The sequence below is a fragment of the Mytilus trossulus genome, chromosome 2 (assembly GCF_036588685.1).
Source record: "Mytilus trossulus isolate FHL-02 chromosome 2, PNRI_Mtr1.1.1.hap1, whole genome shotgun sequence".
In the NCBI taxonomy this organism is placed as follows: Eukaryota; Metazoa; Mollusca; class Bivalvia; order Mytilida; family Mytilidae; genus Mytilus; species Mytilus trossulus.
The window spans coordinates 85,578,590-85,600,950 of record NC_086374.1 but is presented as its reverse complement, the minus strand read 5'-3'; the positions used below and the strand labels follow the sequence as shown (position 1 = coordinate 85,600,950).

General features: G+C 32.7%; 2 protein-coding genes across 4 annotated transcripts in view; both read right to left on the bottom strand.

Annotated features, from left to right (window-relative positions):
- The window catches only part of LOC134708207 (angiotensin-converting enzyme-like), a 28,723-nt gene extending 16,539 nt beyond the window's left edge, over positions 1–12,184 (bottom strand). The window contains exons 1-2 of one of the 3 annotated variants that reach the window (XM_063568562.1): positions 11,894–12,184; positions 3,659–3,804 (exon numbers count right to left, since the gene is read on the bottom strand). In XM_063568562.1, coding sequence (XP_063424632.1) covers positions 3,659–3,794 — 136 coding nt within the window. In that variant the 5' untranslated portion in view covers positions 3,795–3,804; positions 11,894–12,184. Of the gene's footprint in view, positions 1–3,658; positions 3,805–7,532; positions 7,637–11,893 lie in introns of those variants that run through there. The other 2 variants (XM_063568563.1, XM_063568564.1) reach the window with 2 other exon arrangements.
- Positions 12,185–14,299: 2,115 nt separating this feature from the next.
- On the bottom strand, positions 14,300–21,963 carry LOC134706056 (perlucin-like protein). Its single transcript, XM_063564765.1, has 4 exons — positions 21,652–21,963; positions 18,991–19,037; positions 15,994–16,075; positions 14,300–14,529 (listed from the first exon to the last, which is right to left on the bottom strand). The coding sequence occupies exons 1-4, from the start codon at positions 21,947–21,949 to the stop codon at positions 14,300–14,302; spliced, it is 657 nt and encodes a 218-aa protein (XP_063420835.1). The 5' UTR covers positions 21,950–21,963.
- Positions 21,964–22,361: the final 398 nt, after the last annotated feature.

Below are 22,361 nucleotides of genomic sequence, written 5' to 3'. Positions count from 1 at the left end.
TACTAAACCCCTTACGGGAAGGATTGTGCCTGATGTTCATATGATGAAATCATAATCTTTCAGTCAGTTTAATTGAAGTCTGGAGCTGGCATGTCAGTTAACTGCTAGTAGTCTGTTGTTATTTATGTATTATTGTCATTTTGTTTATTTTCTTTGGTTACATCTTCTGACATCAGACTCGGACTTCTCTTGAACTGACTTTTAATGTGCGTATTGTTATGCTTTTACTTTTCTACACTGGTTAGAGGTATAGGGGGAGGGTTGAGATCTCACAAACATGTTTAACCCCGCCGCATTTTTGCGCCTGTCCCAAGTCAGGAGCCTCTGGCCTTTGTTAGTCTTGTATTATTTAAATTTTAGTTTCTTGTGTACAATTTGGAAATTAGTATGGCGTTCATTATCACTGAACTAGTATATATTTGTTTAGGGGCCAGCTGAAGGACGCCTCCAGGTGCGGGAATTTCTCGCTACATTGAAGACCTGTTGGTGACCTTCTGCTGTTGTGTTTTTTTATTTTGGTCGGGTTGTTGTCTCTTTGACACATTCCCCATTTCCATTCTCAATTTTAATTTTACAAAAATAAACAAGACCTTCAACAATGAGCAAAACCATCAACGGAAAGTCAGCTAATGAAGACCCCGAAATGACAATTTTAAAACAGTGTGTTTGCTTGTATGAATTATTTTACGCATTGTTATGTCGGGACCTTTTATAATTGTTATACAAAAAGGGTTTTGCTTATTGTAACAGGCCGTGCATGATGTGATGTATAGTTGCTAACATATACTGCAATTGGTCTCTGATGAAAATCTAAGTTGATATAAACGATGATTTGCTTATCTACATACATGTAGTAATAAAACGCATATGCTATATCTATTCCTTATCCTATAGGACATTTGACAACGGTTCATGTATAGATTGGTAGATATAGGAAGATGTGGTATGAGTTCCAATGAGACAACTCTCAATCCAAATAACAATTTATAAAAGTAAACCATTATTATAGGTCTAGGTACGGCCTTCAACACGGAGCCTTGGCTCACACCGAACAGCAAGCTATAAAGGGCCTCAAAAATCAATAATGTAAAACCATTCAAACGGGAAAACCAACGGTCTAATCTATCTTTTGATATCATTAGACATTAGACATTATTTTATTTTTCCAATCATGGGCCCTTGTCAGGCAAGATACAAAAACATCATAATACAATGATTATATAAACATTAGTGAAATACACAATAAGTAATACACAAATAATAAATTAATAATATGAGCAATGTAGGATATAATTATGGTAAGAGACATTGAGTGTAATGAGGCCGATTTAATATTAAGAGGATATGATATTAAGTTTATTTTAAAATACGGAAACTAAAAAATAGTAAAAATAGAACCGGGAATATAGTATCTCAATCTGCATTAGTTCTCCTCATGACCAGTGCACAGCAGTGAGGGACTGTTACATCACAACAATGCAAAGGTCATCAAGGGAAGATCCTTCAGAACTAGCTACAGATACATGAGATTACTCCAATAGTGATTCTCCTCATGACTAAAGCACAACAGCAAGGGTTAACATTGCTACTGGACAATATTCATGAAGGGACGGTGCTCTAGAACTCACTATGGAGAAAATATAAAGTTCAAATTACAAGTAGTATCTAGGGAAATAAATCCCATTAAAACTTTTCATATAAAATTTCTTAATGAACATACATAATTCTGATAATAAATTCTCTTTTTAGATGGTGACGTTTCCTTGTCACCATCTTACGGTGTTTATATATCTCAACTTGTACGATTCGCTCGTGTTTGTAACAATGTTTTAGATTTTAACGAGAGAAATTTATGTATTACTGAAAATTATTACACCAGGGTTTTCGATATCACAAACTAGTCAAAACTTTTACTAAATTTTATCATCGGTATAAAGACAGCATTCGTAAATATAGCTCAACATGCAGACTTTTTATACGTTCAGGTATTTCACATCCAATTTTTTATGGAAATATTCTTTATAAAGCACAAAGGTGTCAGTATTCACCTCAGAAACTTACAAAACCTTTAAATAGACTGATGAAGAAGGGATATAATTACGATACTGTTGTCAAGTCATTACAGATTGCATATTTTGGCGTTAATATCGAGTCACTGATAAGGTCTTTGCGTCGGAACTAAAGACATTTATTCTAAAAACAGTTGTTGGCATGACACGGGTTATGTTCTTCTCATATATGCTATGATGGTATGATACTAAAGCCCTAACGGGAAGGATTGTGCCTGATGTTCATATGATGAAATCATAATCTTTCAGTCAGTTTAATTGAAGTCTGGAGCTGGCATGTCAGTTAACGGCTAGTAGTCTGTTGTTATTTATGTATTATTGTCATTTTGTTTATTTTCTTTGGTTACATCTTTTGACATCAGACTCGGACTTCTCTTGAACTGAATTTTAATGTGCGTATTGTTATGCGTTTATTTTTCTACATTGGTTAGAGGTATAGGGGGAGGGTTGAGATCTCACAAACATGTTTAACCCCGCCGCATTTTTGCGCCAGTCCCAAGTCAGGAGCGTCTGGCCTTTGTTAGTCTTGTATTATTTTTATATTAGTTTCTTGTGTACAATTTGGAAATTAGTATGGCGTTCATTATCACTGAACTAGTATATATTTGTTTAGATGCCAGCTGAGGGACGCCTCCGGGTGCGGGAATTTCTCGCTACATTGAAGACCTGTCGGTGACCTTCTGCTGTTGTTTTTTATTTGGTCGGGTTGTTGTCTCTTTGACACATTCCCCATTTCCATTCTCAATTTTATCATCTTCATTATTCATTAACCATATCAGTTTTTGGTTAGGGTCAAGATTTTGAAAATTCTTGCAGCAATTATTTATCATTGTTATCATGTCTTTCCTTTGATCTGATAAACTATCACAGTTAAAAAGAAAATGTGTTTCATCTTCGACCTCATTACTACAACATCTCTTACATATTCTATTATGTCGGGGAGTATTACTATATCTACCTCTCTCTATAAGTAAATGGTGAGCAGATATGTGAAATCTTGTTAGACTTCGTCTATCTTCAATTTTTTTAACAATATCAAGATATTTTTCACAACCAAAATTTGCTTTAAAGGTAACATATGTGCAAAGTTTTCCTTCTGAGTGAGCTTTGAGATTCTTTTCCCAATTTTTTAACATGGCAATTCTTAGTTTTCTGTTGTCAATTGGTTAAGTCGTGTCTGAGGATATTTGATAATTTTTAATCAGTGAAAGAAGTTTTTCAGATGACATATACCACGATGGTTTCTTTGACTCATACAATTTTTTTGATTCTTTAAATGCATTATATAACAATGGAAAGTTAGTGTCGGACTTTTCTAATCTGAAATAGTATTTAGTCATTGCTTTAATCATGTTAAAATATATAAAAACGAGAAACGAGAAACACGTATGAACTACATAAACAGACGACAATTACTGTACATCAGATACCTGCTTACAGAACGACGGTTATGTGTACTTTGATGAAGGAAAAGAATATGCATTTACTTATAATTTGTCATTTTCAATTTCGTCTATCATGGCAAGCCTTGTGAATAACACTTTAATAATACTTTGATTAATAGAGATCATAATTATATCTGCACAAACCTCTTTGAAATTCATATTCTAATTCTCTCAAGGCATTTCTGAGTCCGTCTAACTTAGCTTCGGCCTGTATGATTAACCCTCTGTTAAGTGACGACACCAATGTAACGCTCCATAATAAACACACGACTAATTTCATCCGTCAGAATCTACAAAATATTTCATAAATTTGTCACAATCAACTTAGCGCAAAAACTACTATATATGGCATGGTTCAAAAATTGTTTTTAAGTTTGTTTCATTTAGTCAGTATATAGTATAAAACATATAGGTCAAATCTGTTCCATCTATTAAAACGAATATAGTTATGTTACTAACATCTGGGGTCGTGTTAATGAGAGTAACCTAGGATATGTCCTAAGATAGGTCTTATGACATTATTTAGGATGGTCTTAGGACGTGTCTGAGACATGTCTTAGGATGTAAAACAAAGCTGTCTTATGACTGTCCTAACTACGTTGGCCCTATGACCATCCTAACACATTTATTTTATTAAAAATATATGAAAGGATTTGTATGACATAAATTGAATTGTTTTTTAGAATCTATATCAGTAAAGAGAGGGAGGATGACTCTTATAATATAGAAAACAATTAACGCAAAATAAAAGTTAAAAGTTTTTACGGAATACTAATAAATACGTTATTAAATATGATAAAAGATATAAATAAATTTAATACGAAAACAAAAGTAAATGGTCACAAAACTTTGTGATATTCGTTCTGCAATTTTAGTACATAAACTAGTTTTGTTCTTAGGTCCACTCGATTTCATTATATGTATCGAATCAGGATCAGGTAAAAAAGAAGTTAACTTTTTCCCTTATATGAATTATTTAAAATATGTGTTGCTTATGATGATAGTATTGTTCAGGCTTCAAAAAAGGCAGCACGAAATAATTTAATATAATACAATTTAATCTTTAACAAAATTTTATTAATTAATTTTATCTAATGATAGTTTAATACTGTATTAGTATTTTTAGTATTGAGTTTATGCCATATTTTTTGTTTTTATTACGTTTTAGGACGATGTGACCTTTAGGACTATCCTAAGACACCTAATTGTATATCCTAATTTTAGAACCAAGTTTAGGACATTTCTTATTTCAGGAGACTTTCGTTAACTCGACTTAGGACTAAGACGTGTCCTAAGACCATCCTAAGACATGTCTTAGTCCTAGGACAGCTTCGTTGACAATGCCCCTGAATTCTAAACCAGTGAGATACTGAATTTAAGGTTCATCATAAGGAATTGAAAAATATGGCCGTGTTTACACCTCAAAAATTACTATGAGTACAGACAAACTGGTACATTCAGGAAAGTTTTAAGGCATGGCAGGAACTAGATATATAAAAGTTATATGAAGTCTACGTTTCAGAAAATGAAAAACTTACCTGCATTTTGATGTGCATTTTTTTTCCAGTCTGCAGAAGATAGCAAAATAAACAAACACCCGAGTTTCATTTGATACGGTCCACTCAGTTACACAGTTTAAACCTGTTAAATCACCTATTGTTTACAGGTGTCTATTGTCCATCTATTGTCCATTTAAATCAATACTACTCACAACATTGATTATATGAGGGGAGCTTCTCAATCGTTTTCACTACTTAGTTATTTTTCGCACCTTCTGCAGGAACGAAAAAAAATGGATAGCAAAATCTAGAAAAGTTAATAATTTTCTGAAACATAAATGCATTCAAAATTTATATATCTAGTTCCTGCCATCCCTTAAAACGGTTGCAGGTGTATAGGTTAGTCTGTACTCAGAGTAAAATTTAGGTTGTAAATACGGCCATTTTAGCCAAAAGGTTATGATGAACCTTAAGATATCCTGAAATTTGTCAGAGAATGCTTCGAGGGTGCGCTCGACTTAGCACGCTGAAATATTGATAAGTTATGAAACTTTTTTTACATGACGCTTAGTAGTCAATATGGCTTCCGTCCCGGTAGATCATGTGTTACTTAACTCCTAGAGGTTTTGGATGAGTGGTCAGAATTAATTGATAGTGGTTTTCCACTGGACTCGATTTTCCTTGACTTTTCCAAGTCGTTTGATACCGTGCCACATCAGCGTTTCTTTTTGAAACTTGAAAAACTTGGAATAAAAGGCTGCATCTTGACTTGGATTTTTCTAACTTGGCGTAAGCAATGTGTTTGTATAAATAACACAACATCAACATGGTCAGACGTGGTGAGTGGTGTACCTCAGGGAAGTCTTTTAGGACCAGTTCTTTTCTTAACATTTATAAATGATCTTCCTGTTGTAGTAGAGGGTATAGTGAACGTAGTTGCTGATGATTGTAAAGTTTATTCTAAAGTCTCGTCAATTATGAGCGATGTAAGTTACAGGAACATTTGGACAGATTATGTGAATGGTCAGGATATGTGGGAATTAAAATTTAATGGCAATAATGCTGCTAAATGTTAAGTATTGCATTTTAATCCTGATAATGACCTGCAATATTGTTATACCATGTTAGATGAATCCGGAAATTTTATTCCATTATGAACAGTGAACGAAGAAAAGGATTTGGGAGTAACTTTCGAGTCTTATTTGAAATTTAAAAAACATATAAGTGATATTTATAACAAAGCGCAGAGAGTGTTATCTCTTATTCATAATTCTTTTGATTACATGGATCAAGATATCATGTTTCTTACTATTTATGAATCAATAGTGCGTCCGTTGTTAGAATATGCGACATGTGTCTGGTCACCGTATCTTAAAAAAGACATCCGCAAACTAGACTCTGTACAAGAAGGGCCACAAAATTGGTAGAAAACTGGTAAAAATTATTTGTCATCTTAATTATGAAGACAGGCTACGTTCATTGGGTTTGCCAACCTTGGAATATAGTAGGGATAGGAATGATATGATACAAGTCTACAAAGCGTTGCATGGTATAGATGACATCGACTGGATGAGCCTATTTACTTCAGCACCAACTAATAATTAATACTAGAGGTCACTCACTAAAACTTTAAAAAAAAAGAGTGTAAGACTACACATAGACTAAATACTTTTTCAATTAGAGTAGTGGATTAGTGGAATAACCTGTCAGATTTAACGGTGACGACAAAGACTCTGAATAATTTTAAGTCTGCATAAAATGGCGAAAATTGGACCCCATCATAGGCGGATCCGGGGATCCAGGGGGGGGGGGCTTTCGTGGGATCAATTTGGTTGATTATATAGGGATCACTGAAGCATGACCGAAGCGGCCCCCCCTTAGGACAGTCAGAGCCCCCCCCCCCCCCCCCTCTTATGTTCTGGACCCGCCACTGCCCGTATAATTTCATATGTTCGTGTTAAGTGTTTCAGCTGCGCACACTAGTCCAAATAATTATGACGTCTTGAAAGGCTATTGTATTTTTTTTCTTTGACGCCTTACATCGTCTATTTGGACTACTGCGCACACCTAAATAAGTATTTTTGATAAGTTTAAAATATTATATATAAATATATTATTATAGGATGAGAAATCATATACGGCATTCCAAGATGAGGGGTCAGTAGAAGCCATTGGCTTATGTAACGACCCGAAGATAAAGGTATAAAGGTATAAAGTATATGACAACATGTGCTATTTATTTTCATCCGTCTTTCTCTGTTTAAAAAAAGTTCTATTTTTAGACTAACGCGACCGTGAAAGAGAGCACCCTTTCTTTTTGAACATAAGTTTCGATTACCATTGAAACACTTGCAGTTGTAATCTTACGTTATTTATAAGTATATTTTTAAAATGTAAATCGTACGGATTTTTGTGAAACGATGTCCTGGGATGTACCGAAACACGTGAAGAGTTGTACATATATACGACCAAAACGTGGCAAAAGGTACCAAAAGAATGATAGCAAAATTTTAACTTACCTTTCTGATATTCTCTATGATAAAATTACCTGATCTTTAAAGGTACACATTCATTCCGCGTACTTTAAAGTAGAGTGACGTATTGGTGACGTCATTTCAGACTATTTCAGTACACCATTAACATTTGAAAGACACATTATTTTGGAATTTTATGCGACTGTCTTTCAAGTTACAGGTTTTTCTAGCTATTTATAAAACCAGATTTAATCCATCGTTCTTTACAAAAGAAAACACCTGTACCTAGACAGGAATACACCTTACCGCTATTTGTTCCTTTGATTACCAAAAAGTTTCCCGTAAAATGTTGACGTCACAAACGAAAGTGATCATTGTGTGACGTCAATAGTTGAAGTGTCGCCGAATCTCGGGTCACTTAGGCAGCAACCATTTGATGTTCGGGGGGGGGGGGGGGGGAGGCTATGGATTTTTCGTAAAGGCCCCCCCCCCCCCCCAAAAAAAAAAAAAAAAACCCACCCCACCACCACCACCACCACCACCTCCCCTCTTAACTTAATTTGGAAAAAAATGATTTTCCAATAGGGATATATGTAAAAATCGATTTTGGATATATACAAAACTTGAAGAATTTTAACCCCCACCCCCAAACTATTTGATTTAAGTTTTTTTTTTTATCCTACATCGATCTTTTGATGTCGATCTGTCGACATTTCAAAGGATTACACCACACCTGCATACCAGACTATGTTGAGTGGTCAAGATTTTGATAATAAATACGTCTTATATTATTTATACTTTTATAAAAGGCTATGTTACCGGTATGTCAGTGTTATATTTTAAATTTTTATTAGGCTTTAAATCTCTCAAATTCACATTTTTTTTACAAAAAATATACTTTAGAATATTTATTTTTTATATTGTCGAACTGATTGTTGGTTATATTGTTCAGATATACATGTCTACAGAAAAGAACACTGTTATACTCTGTTATGACTGGTATTAGTCAAGAAGATTGATTGATAAATTGTTGGTTCGTAACGCAACATTCGGCACTATTGTCCACGGTAATTCATTATAGACAATTGTTATTGACGGATGAAGCAGGAGTGCCACGAAAGAAAAATCTACCTTCGTCAGAAAAGTTTGCACACCAATGAAATTCAGAATCAAAACACTGTCACGCTCGGTTACCACTCAAAACCTCAAAACCTCGGAAATGACAGGCTAGTTTACAGTAGATAAACTATATGTACTAATCGTCCACCGAGGCCCTACATGCGTCAGGAAGACAGACACTCAAAATCTAAATGAAATTTAGAGGTCATACGTCAAATAAAAGTGACTATTCAGGGGCGAAACCAACCATTTTTAAAAGGGGAGGGTCCCAACCCAGGACAAAAAAGGGGGTCCTACTATATGTCCCCATTCAAATGCATTTATCGTCCCAAAAAAGGGGGATTCCAACCCCGGAACCTTCCCCTGGATCCGCCACTGCTATCTCATTTGGTAAGCTCTTAGTCGCAATGTTTTCATAATAGACCTGTATGAACTATCTCCTGTGGTCGTAATTGCAACAGGCTTAATATTGTTGAACTTTTCTAACAGCGCCTGCATAGGGAGTATGTACCTCACAGTTGATACTATATTCCATGAAACGTATTTGCTATCATGATTTCCTTGATAGAGGGTTGCTGCTCACAAGAAAGCTATTCAACCAAGAGTTCCAAGTGATGAAGTTGAAATCATCCCTTCCTTAATTTTACGGACACCCTCACGAGTTGGTTGATCGTTATGGAAAATCTGTTTTACCGATGCCGAGAGATATATTCCAATTGCAATTACTACAACCCCACCCCCTTTACCAAATTGTTACCTTCCGAAATCAAACTTTTAATCGGATTTGTGTTTACACCACGACCAGTACGACGGGTGCCACATGTGAAACAGGCTCTGCTCACCATCCAGGAGCTAGTGAGGTCACCTTCAGTTTTTGGTGGGGTCCGTGTTGCGGAGTCTGTAGTTTTTATGATGTGTTTTGTGTTCTGTTGTTGATAATTTGTCTGCTAGTCTTTTTCTCCTTTAGGCATAGTGCTGTCAATTTATTTTCGTTTTATGAGTTTGAGTGTTACTTTGTTTCCGTTCGCCTTTTTTTTCTTTTTTTTAATCTAGTATCGGTAACAGGATAGACATACATTTCATGTTTGTCGATTGAATTGTGAATAATTCATTTGGCAGATTTGGATTCAATAAAGGACACAATCATTTAAATTGTTACCTTGACACTGCCGAAAGTACGCACATAAATTAAACAAAATATTTAACTCAAATAAATTTTAATTTATATCAAAATAGATCTAAATCGTGTTTATCATAACTGCTTGCTTCATAAATCCTTAAAACTTTCATTAAATGAATAAGCTTGCAACTGCATTTTCCATTAAAAATTAAAATAAAATTAGCATATTAACTCAAATACATTTTAATTATCAAAATAGATCTTAATCGTGTTTATCATAACTGCTTGCTTCATAAATCCTTAAAACTTTCATTAAAGGAATAAGCTTGCAACTGCATTTTCCATTAAAAATTGAAAAAATAAAATTAGCACATTTAACTCAAATACATTTTAATTATCAAAATAGATCTAAATCGTGTTTATCATAACTGCTTGCTTCATAAATCCTTAAAACTTTCATTTAAGGAATAAGCTTGCAACTGCATTTTCCTTTAAAAATTAAAAATAAAATTAGCATATAATACATTTTTAGGTGCAATATTTTTTTAATTTGACTTATTGTAGATTATTGATTGATTTCTACGTGTCGAGTACGTTTGCTTTCTTTTCTTTCTTTTAATAGAGAAAATATGGGATTTAATCAGATACTATATAGATATAGGAAGATGTGGTGTGAGTGCCAATGAGACAACTCTCCATCCAAATAACAATTTAAAAAGTAAACCATTATGTATAGTCCTGTAACTGAACTTTAGACAAACAAAAATCATGCAAACCTTTGTATCAATGTTATTTCCCTTCAAGCTAAATCCTATTTAAAAAAAACTACCCTGCTATCTGTAACCTTAATTTTCATTCAAGACTATGAATGTTAACTTACGATAAAAAGTCTCTATGTTTTTTGTTTTTTTTTATTATTTTGATAAAATTGATATTCATTACTTTTCAGTAAAGGAGGCACGGTACTTTAAAATAATAGAATATTATATGAAATGCAAGTATTACATGTACCAGCTGTTGCCAAACATATGACTGATATATATCTCACAAAACAAGATATTGATCTTATCATACATTTGTATCCATTTATATTGTCATTATCAAACACGGTTTCACATTAAAAACTTTTTTAGGTTTGACAAAATACATGTTTTATGTACATGTTTCATCAATAAATGTGTATCAACATCTAAGTGGTACAAGAAAATAACAACAGTGGTTGTTTTTTCCTTCATTACACTATTACATAACTTATGTACGGTATATTTTAATATAAGTTGTTTTGTGGTTACCACAGACAAATATATTTATTTAAAAAATGTTGTAAAACATGATAGCGTGTAATGATGTTGTTTTTATCATTTCCTTGAAATATTTATATTTCTACCGAGGGCATTTTTGTGTCACGATATGCATATGTGAATATAATCTTTTATTAAAGTTGATCATAAAATTGATTGAATTCTTATTATTGTGATTGAAATAAACAAAACGATTTGGCGAGATATCAAATGAGATAACATGTTGGTTCAAAGGCCGGACTCACTGCTGGTTAATGCTACAGATTTGGCCAGGCAGGGTAATAAAGCTTCAGCCATTACCAATTGACGTGATATTCTCCTTAGGCTGCTTATTATAGCAGGACAATGTTTGAATCGGTCCATAAACTGATGATGCCTTTCATAAACTTCAACAAAATTTTATAAACAATACGAAAGGCGGTTTATAAGATTGTAATAACTATTTATGTGGCTTTCGAATGGAACATGCACGCGATCAGCAATCGCGTTACAACCAGATGCAGATTCAGGATAGTGAAAAAAGGGGGGGGGGGAGACTTGGCAAGTTCAGCCTGATAGGCCATATTAAACGTCTATGTATTAAGCATACATGTACATGTGGCTGTGTAAGGGGGCTGTCCCTTACATCTTAAATCCTCCCCTATCAAACCTCTAATTCTTAAATCAAATAGCCTAGTGAAAATCTTCCAGATATTACAATGAAAGTTAAAAGTAACACTATATGACACGTACAATGTATTTGTAAATAATATTTAAAAAGACCTTTTAAATATCTATAATAACAACGATTCACATATATAATAGTCACAATTATGGTTAATGATAAGATAAATACTTTTTCTCTACTTTTGTCTATATAAACTTACTGGTATATCTGTGAACCGTCTTATCTTTGTACATGTACAAGTTTGTTTATCCTCGTCTTGTTTACGTCATGATTCCTGTTCACTTACTCGTTAAATTTTTCAACAAAAAGTTTTAAAATTTCCATTTAAAAGAGGTATATTTCGTTGAACTCAAACTACTGAACTGTGAAATATAAATGTCACGAACGACAACTCCTTTCCTCAAGCCATTTAAAATTGTTGAATTAAATACTGTTATATAGACTAGAGGTACTGTTTTGTACTGTTTTTTTATTTTCATATTTCAAATTCTCGTATTTTGTTTTTGTTGTCATGAAATTTTAAATATAATGACATAGAGGCAAGATTTAATCTGACTGTAACTAAACGAGACTATTAAAGCAGGTTACTAAGACTATATAAAGAAAGTGCGAAAATTGTTGGGATTAAAAATCACAAATAAAATTACATTAGATTACAAATGTACGTGTTTTCTTTTGTGTCAGAGATAATGACTGATAATAAGCTGCTTCGAAATACTATTGAATAAGGCTTAAAAAGTAAAAAAAAACCAAAAAAAACATATGTATATATGTAAGTCTATAAATATTTTATTGATCAGTTTTGATGATACGGTAAACACTTCGTACACATGCCGTAAGCAGGGCATCTGTATATGTAATTTGTATATCTAGTAAAGGACAACGGCTGCTATTCAATTACGATATCCGTCATATCAAAAGTTTAATCAAGACTGGATAAACAATATCCGAATGGTGTCACGTTCTCAGCATTCTTCCCGGTATTCCTAAATAAAACCAACAATTCGTAGTATTGCTTGTCCCTTGCTTAACTTCATCATAACAATAGTGGGAATTTGCGTACCAAGCAATGGTCATTTTTTTCAGTGTTATTCATTGTGTTGAACTTTCCCGATTCGATACTCTTTTTATGTGACCATATCTAACAAATTTCGGTAGAAAATCATGAGTGCAGAAAAAAGGGTGAACATGTATGTATTTCACATTCCTCATCATTTCCATTCTCAATTTTATTTCAGCTTAGATTCACTTTCAGTACCTAGAACAGTTGTAAGATGTGTAAGTCAGGATTATAGTATCCATATCTTTTTATTTGATTAAAAAGTCCCCCCATCCGTACCCCCTCACACTCATAATGTGCGTATCGTTATGCGTTTACTTTTCTCCATTGGTTAGAGGTACAGGGGGAGGGTTGAGATCTCACAAACATGTTTAACCCCGCCGCATTTTTGCGCCTGTCCCAAGTCAGGAGCCTCTGGCCTTTGTTAGTCTTGTATTATTTTAATTTTAGTTTCTTGTGTACAATTTGGAAATTAGTATGGCGTTCATTATCACTGAACTAGTATATATTTGTTTAGGGGCCAGCTGAAGGACGCCTCCGGATGCGGGAATTTCTCGCTACATTGAAGACCTGTTGGTGACCTTCTGCTGTTCGTGTTTTTTTTTATTTGGTCGGGTTGTTGTCTCTTTGACACATTCCCCATTTCCATTCTCAATTTTACATTATTTTTTTTTATTCATAAAATATAATTGTGATTACGCTGAATGAGGATTGGGTGGAGGGTGTGGGTTCTTATCCCGAATATCACTAATTGTTTTATCAGAATCCCACATCGCGCTTATCATTGTAATAATAAAGTATGTAATTTTACGTGTCCCGGCCCACGTCGTGAGATCCATCCGAATTTCAAAATGATATGGTAGAAAAGGACATTTAAACGTAAATAAAAAATGCACATACATTGTGGTATACATTGTAGGGATATTTGAAATAAGATAAAAAAAAATGCACATAGGTAAATTGACCGCCATCATCATAGAACATTTTATCGCCGGAATGTTAACCTGGATTTACCAAAAAACACCATTTGAGCGAAATTTAGTGTGATATTTTTAAAACAGTAAGAAAAATAAGTAAGCTTTTAAAATAAATAATTTTACACTTGAGTATGTTTGACCGGTTCTGGTAATGAAGTCCTGAGTTATTCTCTACTTTACAGCAAAATGACTTTTGTGTGTAGGTAAAAGTAATATCTGTGGTCAGCTTATTTGTTAGCTGAATCATGATTCCAATACAATGTTAATCATACTATCCTCCTTTATGAGAAGTCTAGTCCTACAGACCGATAGATTGATAATCTGTCGGACTAGTCTACTCTTAAAGGAGGGTAATATACATAACCTAGTAATAATTTCACGGTTCAGCTAGCAAGCACGCTATCAAAAAACATAATACTTTTACCTACACATTCAAATAATTTTGCTGGTATATCAACAATTTTTTCTACAATTCATTGTCTACATAATCCGAATCGTAAACGTTTAATAAAAGGGGGGGGGGGGGTTGACTATGATATTCTTTTAACAAAGATTTTTGAATTATAATTTATTTTTCACAAATGAATTGATACATCGTGTTGCAATCTTCGTCAGCCCATTTATATTCAATAGCATTTAGTTTATAGTAAGCTAAGCAGTCTTGGTTGTTGTAATTGTTCGGTTGGTTACTTCCCCAGTAGAATTTTGTAATCAGGTTCTCTGAATTTGTCGAGGTATGCCATTTCCACTGTCCTTCGATTAAACCATCTGTTCCTCCTATCCAAACGGGTTGTGTACCTGAAATATGTAAAATGCTCGCCACTATAATACTTTATATTGTTTATGGTCATCAATAATGACGGCAACATTCGATTGGTCTATTTTTATTTCATATATATAAAATTGAAAACTGCTTAATATACAGCTGCATCTCCATTTCTAATATTTATAAAACACAAAACACAAAATAGTCGCTCTGTTTTAACGCTATTGATTCAAAACACAGCAGGTTAAATGTCTTTTCGCCCTCTTAACAATTATAATGTAAAACACAAGAAAGTTGCTTTGTCTTAACAACAATAATGTTTAACACAAGAGACTCGCTTTGTCTTAATAGTATTAATGTACAACACAAAAAAGCCGCTCTCTCTGTCAAGTATAAATGAAAACACAGCAGAGTCGCTCGGTATTGTATGTATCGATTTAAAACCTATCCGATATGTATTAGCAGTTTTGATGTAAAACACAATACAGCCGTCTTATTTTGTCAGTAATGATGACAACCCAAAACAGAGGTTTGTCTTAGAAGTATCGATGTAAAACACAACATTGCCGTTCTGACTTCACAGTATTGGTGTAAAACAAGAGAGAACCACCCTATCTTAGCTTAAAAGAAATTAGATACAAAGAATGCAAGCAAAACAATAATTGAAAAAAGTTAAACAAAATTATGACTCAAAGAAAAAGACACGAAGAGACAGTAAAAAATCAACCAAAATCAACCATCAAAACTTAATATTGTTCAACAGAAACCCATCAAAAACTACAAAATAGGAACACGAGTCCTTCCGAAGAGATATAGGAAGATGTCGTGTGAGTTCCAATGAGAGGCAACTCTCCATCCAAATATCAATTTATAAAAGTAAACCATTATAGGTCAATGTATGGCCTTCAACACGGAGCATTGGCTCACATTGAACAACAAGCTATAAAGGGCACCAAAATTACTATTGAAAAAACATTCAAACGGGAAAACCAACGGTCTAATCTATATAAAAAAACTAGAAACGAGAAACACGTATAAATTACATAAACAAACGACACCTACTGTACATCAGATTTCTGACTTAGGACAGGTGAAAATTTTTGAAGCGGGATTAAACGTTTTAATGGTACCAAACCTTCTCCCTTTTTCTGAAACAATAGCATAACATAGAAAAACATACGATAAAATGTCAATTGGAAGGTTTAAATCAATAAAAAAAAAACCGTAAATTAACACACTATGATCTGCGAAAACTAAATCTTGATAAACAACCATTGACCTTTTATGGTTTACTTTTTTAAATTGTTATTTGGATGGATAGTTATCTCATTGGCACTCCCACCACATCTTCCTATTTCTAATCAATTTCATTTTAAAGTAATTTTAGATGAATAATATAGTAAGCTATTATTCTCTAGAGAAATATTCAATTTATCATACGGTAATTTATTGATCAGCATTTGTTAATTAATTTGTTTTTGTGATTTCATACTTACGATCGGTCATATCCAGCATGTACTCATTCTCCGAAGGGCTTGATACCGTGGCCAGTCGTCCACCCCATGAATCACAATAGTCCTGTCAAAAAGCTTTACACATATAATATACAATGCCAAGATTAATCAGAATATACAATCACAAGGTTAATCAGAATATATAATCCCAAGGTTAATCAGAATATATTATTTTACTCGATATTTTACAAGACAAGAAAAGACAAGACAATTTTATTCTTTAAAAACCACTGTTTACACATTGGTACAAAGAATGAAATAATGATACATAGTATACAAAATAAATTGTGCACATGACAGGTTACGAATAATGATAATCAAATGCCCAGTGATGTACATTGAGTCTCCGATTGAAAGAAGACAAGAGCAACATAATTCATCGCTGATAGTAAGAGTGGTACAGTGAACACGTATCTGGATCTTGGGCTATGGAAGAAAGTTGTCTCGTTGCAAATCATACCGTATCTTCTTATTTTGATGCATTCACTACAAACCAGTAAAAGTCTGAAATGGCCAATACATGTACTCAACTGTACTGATTTTCACTCGACCAGTCTGAATTGATGTGATATTAACTTGATAATGTTCGACTGTAGTCTGAATCAAACTTAACAGTCTGAACTTGTACTCGACATTTACTCGACCAATACTTAACCATTGAATTTGCGTCTGAACCATACTCAACACAGTCAACCTTATTCAACCTGTCTCGACCAGTCTTGATTTCACATTTAGTCTTGACTGGTCTGAATCAGCCATTCTTACTCAAATATATATTGATCTTAAACAATTTCAGGTTATTTGGTAGTGTGGTTTATTACTGTCAAATTAAAGGATTTAATTAAATTAATAGGTTAAAAAGCAAGAATTTTCAGTTTTAATTAAACTCGGATAGTATTTTTTTAATTTTTTTCTATAACTTTTTCCAATCAACTTGAATTTTCATAAAACTTACAGCTATCTCAATTATACATTGATCTTACGGAATGCCAGTTTGTTTGGTAGTTTGGTTTATTGCTTCTAAATTTACAGATTTAATTAAAAAAGCTAGAATTTTCAGTTCGGTCTAAATTAAGATAGTCACCTTTAAATTTGTTTATTACTTTTTTAAATTTGATTATTACTTTTTAAAATTATTTGATTTTCATTCAACTCTATCTATGCTGCATATTGGTCTTACTGAATCACACGTTGTTATGTTGTTTGGCATATTAATATCAAATATAAGGATTTATCGAGGTAAGAAAAAAGTGGAATTTTCAGTTTGGACTAAGTTCATATAGTCATCTTTAATTCTTTTATAACTATGCCAAAGCAACTTGGATTTTCATCAAACTCTGCAGTTATCTCCATTATATATTTATCTTACAAAACACGAGGTTATTTGGAAATTTGGCTTATTGCTGTCAAATTTAAATATTAAAATTATAAGTACGTCTGTCCGTTCGTCTGTCTGTCCCGCTTCAGCTTAAAAAAAGTTTTTGTTCGGGGTAGTTTCTGATGAAGTTGAAGTCCAACCAACTTGAAACTTAGCCAACATTTTCCCTATAACATGATCTTTCTTATTCTAATGCTAAATTAGAGACCCCCCCCATTTTCCCAGTCCACTGAACATAGAAAATGATAGTGTACTGGGGACATTTTCTTGTTTTGTCATAATTAAAGTCATAGCATACAAGAAGTACTTTAATTTGATAAGATTTAATTAAATCAGAACATGTGTGTTTTACAGGTAAAAAGAAAGGTATTTTTTTCTTGTATGGTTGTATTTATGTATAATTACTTATCGTGTGAATTCAAAAGGCCTTGCGATTTAAGTTATCAGGATGTTGCAATTTTGAATGAATACTATTTAGAATTGAATTCTCTTCGACCAGGTGTGATCTTTTTAATGAGTTTGCCCTAAACAGGAGGTATAACTTTATACTTTACAAATAATTAGAAGAAACATTTTATGCATTGCATTGTCTTTTATCCGTTTTTGATATATATTATTTATAATATTGATATAAATATAGCTATAGAGTATCGTTAATCATCTCAACGAGCTTGAGCCGGTACGGCAAGCGCGAGAAAAGCAATCAAATTGAGATGACCGATGATAATCTACTTATCGCTATTTTACCAATGACGAGTTGCCAATTTCATGTTAATTTCATTAGGAACGCTACGTGACTCCTTAGTCTCAAGCGAGAAGAATGATATAAAAAATTGTCACAAAAAAAAGATCAAAGGAAAAATGCACAAAATAGCGATAATTTGTATATGCATACTAAATCGAAAAAAACCAATAGATAAATATCTAGTATCAGTTAAAACAATTTCAGTGATTTGTTGGCTGTTGTTACCTTATTAAAAAGATACAACCATTGTATACAACCATGAAAAATATGTAGTTTTATTTTAGAAATTAAGGAAAATTAAGTTAAAAAACCCACATGACAAACAAGAAGCCCCTTAATGAGGCTTTTTTTCTCTCAGTATATATATGTGTTGTTTTTAGATTTTTTTTTAACAAACTCTAAAGTGTTAAAATTATTTCAAGTGACTTATTACATAAGATAATTTGATTTATCTATCTCTTTTTGATAAATCTGAGACTCATTTAAGAATTTAAAAAATCTGTTTTCATATATATATATATAAAGCTTCATTTTACTGCAGTACATGATATATAAGGCATGGAGATGTTATAATAAGGCTAAGACTGTCGAGTAAAATGTTGACCAATTCAGACTGGTCGAGTAAAAATCATTACAGTCGAGTACCAATGGTTGACTTCGGCTGATTTCTGCTCTTTGTTCGGGTGGTTGTCTCTATGCTACATTCTCCAATTCTAGTTTAATTTGGATATAACCGATATGCTGCACACTATGTCCATTTTGACATTCATATTGAAAAGTGTTTATAATTAATCCAATGATTTTCTTGGTGTGTTTAACAAGATTGGAGGTACCATCTTCTTAGCATACTTCTCACCTGAGCATCAATCCAGGTTTTAGGTACTGTAAAGATACTTTTCGTCACTGAAAACAAAATTATAACGCAAATAATGACGTTGATAAATATTATTTCCATTTATAAAAGTATGCAAATCACGCTTAATTGTACAAAGTGTACACTAATTGCCATTAAGAAAATCATTAAAAAAGTAATTTTTAAAATTCACGGCAGACAAGGTTGATCTTAGATGGATTTCGCTATTCATTTTTGATTCATTAACACCACATAGCTGTTGACAATTCAATGTATTGTGGTTTTGAATCCTTGGCTCTTAAATTAATAAATTGTCGATACCTGTATCTTGGCATTGCACAATGTCGTGTTTTTCTCTGACTGTTTAAGACGTCTTTACCCAAAATTCATGGAATTTTGGATGTGTACTGAGTTATAATTCAGTCTAAGATGCATTTTATTTTATAAGTTTTAAGTGGCTGTCAGTACTGCGATTACTCTCAAATCAGTACTTCGTGTCTTTTTGTTCTTGGGATACACAAGTACCCGGCCACGTCCACTCTGTGTTTTTGTTTAAAATAAATATATTTCTAGTTGTATCCATCTTATTAGTGAAGATTTTTTCAACTGATTATGTAGTTTGTTCTTATGTTGTACTGATACACAACTGTCTCAGGATTTATGGGTAGGAGTGGGGTTGGGTTGGATCCCGCTAACAAGTTTTTAAAACCCCGTCAAATTCGACTTCCCCACATCCATGATTTATAATGAGAAAATCAATGTTTTAGTGCATACCATATGTTTTAGACATTAAAAGTGATCAATTATTCAACTTTCCATCTGCAAACTTGAATGCAAATGAGTAATTTATATGTATTTCACAAATATTCTAAAAAGGAATATAATTATAAAGAATAATGTAGTGTTTTGTTTTTGAAGTCCGTCAGTATATATCTGTATAACTTTCATTCCAATGAATCAATGGAAACTAAAGCTACCACTTTATTTTTTTCTTCTTTTTAAAAAAAAATGTGTTTGTATCATGATCAGTAACTATTACCATTAACCTATTTATTCCAATATTCCAATAGATATACACTACTTCACTTCAATTATAATTTCCATTTGTATAAATTTACTTCCAATCAAGCAATGGACATTAAGGTTACCATCCGGAAACCGTTTTCTATGAAGTTTTTTTTATCAATGTTTTAAAACTTTTTAACGTAATATGTGTCTATTTGTATAAGATGAATAACGTATTTAAAGTTGGCATCGGTATTACATTGATCCCCCAGAAAAAGTAGTTTACTTTTTAGTATACTGACATGGATAGATAACTGCACTTTGCTAAACAATCAAAATATGATTTAAAGGAGTAGGTCCAGTAAGACCCCTTTTTGGCCCCAAAATATAGCAGTTTTAAAAAATTGTTAAAATGTAAACTTTTAGTTATTAATCGGGCAGTAGAATGTTTCTGCTACATACATATGGGCTGTTTTGTACAATACAGTGCACATATAACGTGTAATAGCACCATTAAGTCATGTTGAATTACTGAAATCTTCACAATTCTATCATTTTAGTTAAATTTTAGATAGTTTCCGTGTAAAACGAAAGTGGCCGCATTCGTGTTCAACTTTATTATTTATAAATATAAGTTGCATATGATGATATAAAATATATAAAGGTTGAGGATGAACACGGTTGCGGCCACTTTCATTTTTTACAAAAACCATCCGAAAAGTGACATTTTTCGGCATATTTGGTAGATTTTTCATATTTGAGCTTGAATCGGGTCGTGTTTTTTTTATGTCTAATCAGTTGCAATGTTTCACATAAACTAATTGAATCAAATGAAATAGACACTTAAGTGTTTAAAAAGTGGTAAAAATCTTTCGTCAGATCAACCTGAAATTTGAGGCCAAAATCGGTCCTTTCCGGACCTACTCCTTTTTTGTATCTGCTTACCGTGCTTTTAACCCTACCCTAACCCCAACCTAATGCTTTAAATAGCCTTGAATGATTAAATGTTAACTCTGGAAAGTGATTTTTATAAACGATTGGTATTTATATGTTATATGTTTATATTACAATGATCTGAAAAAGCTTGTGCGTTGTCTTCCTGTATACATCATAAGGTAAAACTGCCATTTTACGTGACGGAATCATAACAAGTTCGATATAAAGATGATGAGAATAATTTAAGGTACGGTGAAAGTTTAATTCAAATAAGTCTGTCATTTTATTATATAGCTCAAGTTGTCAGTACTCTTCCTTTAGATGGCAGATCACCACATCACCCGAGCCAATATAATTCTATGCTAGAAAGTTGAATCAGGTTTTTCTGATTTTTGATCTGGTTGTTATCTCTTTGTCATGTTTCCTCTTTCAATACCTAATTTCTTTTGATAAGAATATACATGATTTTCCTATTTAACATAATGCAATATATATAAGATCTGAGAAAAAGAAAAAAAAGGGTCAAATGTTTAAGGATTTTGATTTGGTGGTCTGATTATTGTTGATCTAAAGAAAACCATTTTATTTAATTATACCAAGCATTGAATAAAACAGGAAAAATAGTAAATTTCGAGTATCTTAAATAAGAAATAGGCTTCAAATTGAATAGATAAATAATAATTGAATTACTTCTACTTGAATTATTCTATTATCTTTACTTACACAGTTTTATTCGAAGTACTACCCATCCATTTTCTGTCTCTGTAGAATCATAACAATTATCATTATCCACGAGGTAACATTCTCTAAAAGATTCAAGGTAACTAGCGGCACAACAATTTCCATCCGACAGACAAGTTAAAGCACAATATGAAAAGTTCTTTAAAACAATTTTGTTTGATGATAGAGATGAAAACTTGGTATTTTGCACAACTTCGTAATTTTGCTTTCGTATTTCACATGCATTGAAAACGATTTTTAGGTTTAATATTTGATAAATCAACCAAATCGACTTTTGCATTGTCCAATGTCACCTTGATACATATAGCGTTAGAACAATAACAGCCTGGTATGTAAGAGCAGAACAATATATAGAAACAAGTATCGGATATATTGCCTTAATTGTGAAATATATCGTTAAATGATAATTTCTTCCAATCAAATACCATTACCATAGTTCAGTGCGCAAGACTCGCATACCTTATCTTTCAATTATTTTTTAAACAATTGAAATTGTTTCTTAGTGATGGAAGAAGTAAACAAAACATTCATTTTCGGAAATAAAGACCAATTGATAGGGGAGACGATTTCAAACATAAGCAAGACAAAAGTTAATTGAATGGTAAATCATTTCTATTGCAATTAGAATCATCAATACATAAGATAATACATGTATATACATCGTAAACAATATTAGGTTCATCATAAATAAA

Coding starts and splice junctions, on each gene's coding strand:
- LOC134706056 (XM_063564765.1), bottom strand. CDS start 21,949: ATGCAAAAGTCGATTTGGTTGATTTATCAAATATTAAACCTAAAAATC. Junction 16,076..18,990: donor AAACCTGGATTGATGCTCAG/GTGAGAAGTATG, acceptor GCTTTTTGACAG/GACTATTGTGATTCATGGGG. Junction 14,530..15,993: donor CATGCTGGATATGACCGATC/GTAAGTATGAAA, acceptor TACATATTTCAG/GTACACAACCCGTTTGGATA.